At 47.9% G+C, this 9,099-nt stretch overlaps 1 protein-coding gene across 3 annotated transcripts in view; it reads left to right on the top strand.

Moving 5' to 3' along the window:
* The first annotated feature begins 694 nt into the window (after window positions 1-694).
* Window positions 695-9,099, top strand: part of LOC144604136 (uncharacterized) — a 54,322-nt gene continuing 45,917 nt past the window's right edge. For all 3 annotated transcript variants that reach the window (XM_078418317.1, XM_078418316.1, XM_078418318.1), the window contains exon 1: window positions 695-1,088. In XM_078418317.1, coding sequence (XP_078274443.1) covers window positions 719-1,088 — 370 coding nt within the window. In that variant the 5' untranslated portion in view covers window positions 695-718. The remainder of the gene's footprint in view (window positions 1,089-9,099) is intronic.

Raw genomic sequence — 9,099 nt, 5'->3', positions numbered from 1 at the left:
GGGTGTCTGGGGCTGTGGGGTGGGCGAGGGTGAACGGATGGCAAGATGGTAAAGGAGAAGGGGGTGAATGGGGTGGGGAAAGGCTAGTATGGTGTTTGGGGAAGGGACTGTTGTGGGGGTAAAGGAAGGTGCTGGAGGAGGTGGTGGAAGTGGCGGGAGGATGGGGTTAAGAGAAGGGGCAGAAAGCAGGGCAAGAGATTGGATGGAGGGCAAGGGCTTGGGAGATTTGGAGGTGGGGTGATGGTTTGGGGAGGCACAGTGGTTGCATCATTTGAGGGGAAAGAAATGCAGCAACTGAAAGATCCATCAGGCCTCGGCAGAGTTTAGCGCAAGTGTTCTGTGGAACGGTCACTTGTCTGAGCCTGGTCTCAGCGATGGAAAGGACGCCACATCAGGAGCACTGAGTGTAATGTATTCATGCATATTCATGTGCCATGTTAATGAGTGGGCGTTCCTTGAGCTAGGAATGCTGGGTAAATAAAGGCTGGTGTGATTCAGGCAACTAACGTGTGAGTGTACTTTATCTTTATGCCGTGTTGAACATAACAAAATTGGCGACGAGGACGGGATTGTGGAGGAGACTGAGTTTGTTTTGCATAGCTTTTGTACTGCTAAGTTTTAGGTGCTTTGCTACACCAGAACAGGCAGGAAGTCTGAGCTTGTGCAAGGAAAAAACCTCTCCTCATTCCTTTGTTTAAAAAAAAAAGAGAGGGACAAAATGGCGGCATCCACGGGCTATATCGGAAGCCTGGGCATCTTTGACAAAAGTAGAGAGCCGTTCAGCTCCTATATGGAGAGAGCAAACATGTTCTTCATGGCAAACAACATCACGGAGACCAGTGGTGAAGGAGAGGTAGTGGCTGAAACAAACAGGGCCGTTCGTGAACGCATGAAAGCGATTCTGCTCATGGTGATCGGACCTGAAGTGTACGGCACACTTGTGAATATCCTTGCGCCCATAAAGGCAAAAGATGTGCCTTTCAGTGATATTATAAAGAAGTTGGAGGAGCACTTCAACCCAAAGCCTCTGGAAATTGCAGAAAGCTACAAATTCGGCACGAGAAACCAGAAGCAAAACGAGACAATTAGTGAGTACATTGTGCCTTGAAAAAGTTAACGTTGCACTGTAACTTTGGAACCTTTCTTGAACGCGCACTACGCGACAGATTTGTTTGTGGTCTAGTGGACGAACGAATTCAGTCCAGACTCATGAGCACTCCTGATCTTACATTTGAGATAGCATGCAAGATTGCTACTACAATGGAGATGGCATCAAAGAATGCTCGCGAGTTTCGTTCACCACATACTGCAGTGGCCGTGTATACTCACAAAGCAGAGCCTAGGGCCAAACTGAAACCGAAATATGGCGGGGAGCCGAGTGCAGCCAGTTGTTATCGTTGCAACGGTAATCACCCATCCCAATCCTGTCAGTTCAAAACAGCTAAGTGCTATAACTGCCAGAAGAAAGGTCATATCGCCTCAGCATGTCGGGCCAAGCTTACAGTGGGAAACACACGACAACACCAGAAAGGAGTTCACAACTTAGAGATGAACCCGGATGACAATGAACTTGGGTTGTACATCATTCATGCAACTGATGTCAATAAGCCTACAACCAGCCAAGACAAGGACTTTCGAATTAAACTATTGGTTAATGAACAGTTAATTGATATGTGCATTGACACGGCAGCTGACTGTTCGGTCATGAGCAAAGACTTGTACGAAACAAAGTTCTCACAGACACCATTGTCCGAGAGTAAGGTCAAGTTGAGAACCTACTCCGGCGAAGCCTTGGAGACGTGCGGACAAATGGATTGCGAAGTTCAGTGTAATGGACAGTCAGTAACACTGCCCATCATAGTGGCCAGCTACAGAAATAAACCGACCCTCCTTGGAAAGGATTGGCTGCGTAAAATAAAATTAGACTGGAAGAACATTTTCAGCATTGATGTGTCCAAATCACGTCTTGAAAATGTCGTTAGCAAACACGCTGAAATATTTGCTGACAGTTACACGGGAATAACAGGATACTCTGCACACATTCGACTGCAGCAAGATGCGACACCTGTATATTATCGACCAAGACCGGTACCATATGTGCTAAAGCAACAAGTGGAGGAAGAACTCAACCGGTTGGAGCGGAATGGAGTACTCGTGAAGACAGACCAGAGCAACTGGGCAACGCCAGTTGTGGCTGTGCTTAAGGCTGACAAAACTGTTCGACTATGCGGTGACTACAAAGTCACAATCAACCAAGTTGTTGATGACGAACAGTATCCTTTGCCAACCTCGCAGGATCTGTATGCAGAACTTAGCGGAGCAAGAGTCTTCACTAAGCTGGATTTCTACCGCTGCACCATAGAGAGCATCCTAACGCATGGAATCCCTGTGTGGTACCTCAGCTGCACGGAGGCAGAAAGGAAAGCTCTACAGCGGGTAGTCCATAGAGCTCAGAGGGCCATCGGAACACAGCTACCAGACTTGGAGGGCATCTACAACACACGATGCCTCAGAAAAGCCACCAGCATCCACAAAGACTCTTCACACCCCTGCAACAGTCTGTTCGAACTCCTTCCATCGGGCAGACGATACAAGGCCTTCTATGCCCGCACCTCCAGACTCAGGAACAGCTTCATCCCCAGGGCCATAGCTGCTATGAACCGGTCCTGCTGAACCGGATGGCCACAACGCATAGATCAACTTGCACTTTACCCTGTCCAAAACTGTTACAACTGTTCGTTTCGTTGGGTTGCTGCTGTCTAAATTACCTAAATTAGTGCATCGTATGGGAGGCGCATTCCCAATCTCGTTGTACCCCTGGGTACAATGACAATAAAGATATATTGTATTGTATTGTATTGTATTGTATTTGTCTCATGCTTATGCCCAACTCAATGTTGACAAAGAAAGTCAGCAGTGCTTGACCATCAACACACATAAGGGCTTGTATTCATACACAAAGCTGCCCTATGGTGTGAAATCTTCCCCGAAAATCTTTCAGTCCGTCATGGACAAAATGTTGCAAGGCATTCCGAACTGTGTGTGCAACCAGGATGATCTACTGATATTCACAGTGGGCATGGAAGAACATTTGGAGATACTCGAGCAAGTTCTCACACGATTGAACTGCCACAACGTAAAATTACGAAAGAGCAAATGTGCATTTGCACAATCAGAGGTGATCTACCTTGGACTCAAAGTAGATTCCAACGGACTGCGCCCAGTGAAGGCGAAAATTGAAGCAATTGTGAATGCTCCAACGCCCAACAATGTGACAGAGCTACGATCATTCCTTGGGATGGTGCAATTCTATGCACGATTCCTTCCAGATTTAGCAACCGTGCTAAAACCACTACATCATCTGTTACAAAAGGATGAGAATTGGATGTGGGGAAAGGAACAACAACATGCATACGACATCTGCAAGAAAAACCTGACAAGTGACAAACTCCTTGTTCACTACGACACGACGCGCGAGATGAAACTTGCTTGTGATGCTTCAAGTTATGGTGTAGGTGCAGTGATTTGCCACGTAATGGATGACGGACAGGAAAAGCCTATTGCTTTTGCCTCCCGCACCCTATCACCAAGTGAGCGCAACTATGCACAGATAGAGAAGGAAGCACTCAGCATTGTGTTCGGAATCAAGAAATTCCACCAGTTTCTTCTTGGCAGACCATTCACCCTTGTGACTGATCACAAACCACTACTCACGATACTGGGTCCCAAGTCAGCTATACCTTCCATGGCGGCATCAAGGATGCAGCGCTGGGCAATTCTGTTGTCCCAGTATGACTACAAGGTGGAGTACAGAAGCTCCAAATGCAACGCAGTCGCAGATGCGTTGTCCCGATTGCCCCATGAGAACTCTGATGTGGGAAGCGAGAACTCAATCTACACACTGCAAGTCGTAGATGAAGACTTTCCAGTGACTGCAACAGAAATTGCAGCTGAAACAGTGAAGGACACTGTGCTGAAGAGTGTTTATGAACAGACATTGAATGGTTGGACTGAAGTCGAGAGTGGATCAAACTCGGAACTGAAGCCTTTCTATAATCGACGACACGAATTATCATGCGAGCAGGGATGCATAAAGTGGGGTTATAGAGTGGTTGTACCAGAGTCTTTAAGAAACAAGATTATGTACGAACTTCATGCCGAACATCCTGGCATAGTTAGCATGAAGTCAATTGCTAGAAGTTTTGTGTATTGGCCTGGTATAGACAGTGACATTGAGTCACTGGTGAGCAAATGTAGCGTGTGCCAAGATTGCTGCAGTAAACCACCAAAAACACCACTGCAACCCTGGTCATGGCCAAGTAGACCGTTTCAGAGAGTTCACGTAGACTTTTGTGAAAAGGGTAATGATAATTTTCTGGTGCTAGTAGATAGTCATTCCAAATGGATTGAGGCTAAGCATATGGGGTCAAGCACTACTGCTGAGCGTACCATAGACGAATTGAGATCAATTTTTGCATGTCATGGTTTACCAGAAGAACTTGTTTCTGATAACGGACCTCAGTTTCGTTCAGAACAGTTCAAACAGTTCATGCAGCGTAACGGGGTAAAACACACACTTGTTCCCCCATACCATCCAGCCTCCAATGGGGCGGCGGAAAGGTCTGTTAGAGTAGTCAAAGAGGCTCTCAAGAAACAGGTTTTGCAGGGTAGTTCAAAGCTCAGCATGAAACATCGTTTGGCTAGTTTCTTGCTGAAGTACAGAACTTCACCACACACAACTACGGGTTATTCACCTGCAGAACTGTTGATGAAGAGAAGGCTAAGAATACGCCTAAGTCTAGTTCAACCCAATTTGGCCTCGAGAGTTGAGCAAAAACAGTTAAGTCAAAAACACCACTTTGACTTCCACAAAAAGGAGAGGAACTTCAAGCCAGATGAGCAAGTTCGTGTGCTCAGTCCTCCCAACAAGTCCAGTCGAGACAAATGGGATGTTGGGAAAATAGTGGAAGTGTGTGGAACAAAAAGATACTTAGTGGATGTTGGAGACAAGATCAAAAGTGTTCACGTGGATCAAATGATTCCAGCCAAAGACGAACCGAAAACTGAGCATGAATTCCTAATCCCTGAGTATTCATCTGAAAGTGAGTTAGAAAAGACTATTGTGGTTGATACACAAAATTCAGTGAGTACAGATAAAGAGACAGACTTCTCTAGTCAAGGTCAGCGTACTAACATAGAGCCAAACAAGCTAACAGTTGAGTCTACATGTACATCTGTTATGCCTGTTGCACCTGTTACTGTTAAACGATCAGGCAGGAACCGCAAACCAGTAACTAGGTTAAATTTGTAAATATGGTTAAAAGTATTGATGTAAATCAAGTATCACAATACCAAAATTGTAACTGAGTACTTGGATTTAATACTTAAAAAAAGGGACAGCAGTGTAATGTATTCATGCATATTCATGTGCCATGTTAATGAGTGGGCGTTCCTTGAGCTAGGAATGCTGGGTAAATAAAGGCTGGTGTGATTCAGGCAACTAACGTGTGAGTGTACTTTATCTTTATGCCGTGTTGAACATAACACTGAGTACAGTAGATGAGGTTGGAAGGGGTGCACATGAACCTCTGGCTCACCTGGAAGGGCTTTCTGGTCGCGAGATGGATTATGAAGGAGGAGTTATGAAGGAGGATTATGAAGAACGTAGTAATGCAGTGTGACGCTAGTAGCTATGCTCTTGGAGGAGTGCTACTCCATGAAGGCCACCCCATAACATATACATCAAGGACAGAGACTGAAACGCCATACGCTCAGATACAAAAACAGATGTTAGCGATCGTGCACAGTTGCCGCAAATACCAGCACTACATCTTTGGAAAGTCAGTGCTAGTGGAATCAGATCACAAGCCCTTACAGGCATCTTCCTCAAGCCTTTGCTGTCAGCACCAATGAGACCACAAAGGATGCTCCTCAGGTTGCAACACTATGATTTGACTATGATGTACAAGCCGGGAAAGGAGGTGCCTATCGGTGATGCATTGTGCAGAGCCAATCTACCGGAAAGTGAACCTGATCTGGAACCAATCATGGTCAACATGATGGATCACATCCCCGTGTCACCAAAGAGGTATGTACAGTTCCAGACCTGCACAGCCATGGAATTGAATGAGCTCCATGCTATGATCATGAAGGGCTGGCCTGACACAAAACAAGAAGTACCACACTCCATCATAGAGTACAGGACGGTGAGAGATGAGCTTTCTGTACTGGATGGCATCGTATACAAAGGAATGTGCATAGTGGTGCCACCATCCATGAGACAACAACTGCTCGAGAAAGTGCACGAGTCAAACCTCGGCATCGTGAAATGCAAACAGAGAGCCAGGGAAGCCTTGTACTGGCCATCAATGAGCCAGCAGATAGAAGAGCAGATCGAGAGATGCCCTGAATGCAACACCTACCAGGCTGCTCAACACTCTGAGACGATGCACGCTACTCAACATCCTGATCTACCATGGGCAGAGGTAGCATCTGACCTGTTTGAGTGGGAAGGGTCCCACTACATCGTGACAGTTGATTACTATTCCAAAATCATTGAAGTAAATCAACTCTCCAAGACCAACAGTACATCAGTCATTGATGGCCTGAAAGAACAATTCAGCCGCCATGGCATACCAGAAACGTTGAGGACGGACAACGGACCATAGTATGTCTCATCTGGATTTGAAGCATTCTGTGCAGAATACCAAATAACCCACCAGAAGTCTTCCCCGCATCACCCTCAGTCCAATTGGGAAGCCGAGCGTGCTGTACGAACGGTGAAGTGTCTCTGGAAGAAATGCAAAGACAGGCATCTTGCATTACTGGCCTACCGTACCACCCCCCTCGCCAGCTGTAACCTGTCACCTTCACAGCTACTGATGGAACGCAGGCCGAGGAACAAGCTCCCAACTGCAAGGAAGCTCCTTCAGCCAAGGCCCTACAACCCAGCCGAGGTCAAGCAACGTTTGGACAAAGAGAAGGCCAGGCAAGCCCACTACTACAACCAGTAGGCTGGTCAGAACTTTCCAGTCTTGAAGCCAGGCGATCCAGTCAGGATGACACCGCTACCGGGAACTAAGCAGTGGTTGCCGGCCACTGTTCTGGAACATCATGGTACTCCCAGGTCATATGTTGTTGACCGTAACGGCCGGAAGTACAGGAGAAATCGCAAAGACTTGCGGCTAGCTACGCACCAGGCTAACCGCAGACCCAGCCATTCAACTGACTGCATGACCACCCCATGGCCTACCATCAGACCGGAGTCATCGGCACAGATGAAGTCACCGCCCCAGCCAGGACCAGGTCATGCACTGCGTACATCAGATGAAATTCAACCGAGTCCAGGGCTAGGATGTGATTCACCATGTCAGTCGTCAGCTACCAGCCAGGCCAGGTCTACACAGCCGACCACATCAGAAGGAGGTCAACCCCATCCAGCTCACACAGTAATTCCACAAGCTGAATACACTACCAGGAGTGGACGCATTAGCAAAAAAAACAACCGTTTGGACTAGTAAATATGTAACAAGTGTGTTTAGACAAAATTAATGTTGGTGGAGATGTTTATACAATTGGAAGCACAGGAAAAGTTCTTTCAATTGTTTTGGTTAATGTTTATTAACAGTATGGAAAAGAAATCCATTTGAAGTTGTTGTGCTTTGTTCTAATACGTTATGTTTTATAGATGTATTGTTTTTATATGAAAGAAGGGGGGTGTAAGATATTGTACCTGCTTGTAAGAGGAAATGGCATTGTACCTGCTGGTAGGAGGATATGAGGTCACGGCTAGGTGGCAGAATGAAAGGAGTTCAACACAGGACACAGCGTGTGCGACTCCAATATGTGACACTTCTAGTTGGTTCTGGTGGGTTGCTCCTGCTTGTGAGTTGGCATCCGTGGCAGATCTTGATGAATTTTTCGGCATCTCTGGCCATGACACTTTGCTCCGCAAATTCTGTTTGGTACCGACTTTGTCTAAATGTCCTTCATTAGCCAATGACACGATCCTTGGCCGTAGTGCCTGCGGGATCACCAATCTGCTGCCTCTCGGTACACACTGACCAATTACACCAACTTCATCTTTTATGGGAACATATGCTTTGTAAGGGCATTGGTCCCATTGCAGACCGCAGCTGTCGCTGTACCCGGCTGACAGGCTCAGCAGCAGGTCGCAGCTTTACCCGGCTCACAGGCTCCGTGCTGGGCCCACGAGGCAGAGTCACACAGCGCGTGGTCTGAACCCGCTGGGTCCTACTGCCCATCCCCTCCTACAGAGAACCACAGCAGGGGTTCCACTGGGTCTCCTTCCCCCTCTAGCCAGGCGACCCTAGCTACTCCCCGCATCGGTCCTCCTGCCCCCCTCTGCTCTGTTAACCCACCACCCCCTTACCATAGATCCCCTCCAACTCCGCCTGCCCCGCTGTCTTCACACGGCTCCAACCCCCACACTTGCTGGGTGTTCACCATCCCCCCTGACCTCCCCCTTTCAGACACCGAACGGGCTGTCCACAGCAGAGGCCTCACCTTTGTTCCCCTCCGCCCCCACATCAACGAGTTCAGGGTCCGCCATGATGTGGAGCTCTTCTTCTGCCTCCTCCGCCTTCAAGCCTTTTTCCAAGGGAAGGAGTCCTCACCCCCCAGTGATGACCCCTTCTCCCATCTCCAGCGGACCCCCTCCTCTTGGACTTCCCCGGTTGGCCATCTACCCTCACTACAACTTTTTATCTCCAACTGCCGGCATGACATTAACCGCCTCAAATTCTCCACTCCCCTGACTCACTCTAACCTCTCCCCTCCAGAACGTACAGCCCTCCACTCACTCTGCAACAACCCTGACTTAGTCATCAAACCCGCTGACAAGGGAGGTTCTGTGGTAGTCTGGTGTGCTGACCTCTACCGGACCGAGGCCAGACGACAACTCTCAGACACCTCCTCCTACTTATCCTTGGACCATGACCCCACCGACGAGCACCAGACCTTAATCATCAACACCATCACGGACCTCAGCAATTCCGGCGCTCTACCCTTTAATGCCTCCAACCTTATCGTTCCCCAGCCCCACCCGGCCCGATTTTACCTTCTACCTAAAATCCATTT

This window comes from Rhinoraja longicauda, chromosome 21 (genome assembly GCF_053455715.1).
Source record: "Rhinoraja longicauda isolate Sanriku21f chromosome 21, sRhiLon1.1, whole genome shotgun sequence".
Taxonomy (NCBI): domain Eukaryota; kingdom Metazoa; phylum Chordata; class Chondrichthyes; order Rajiformes; family Arhynchobatidae; genus Rhinoraja; species Rhinoraja longicauda.
This window is presented reverse-complemented; position numbering and strand designations above follow the sequence as displayed.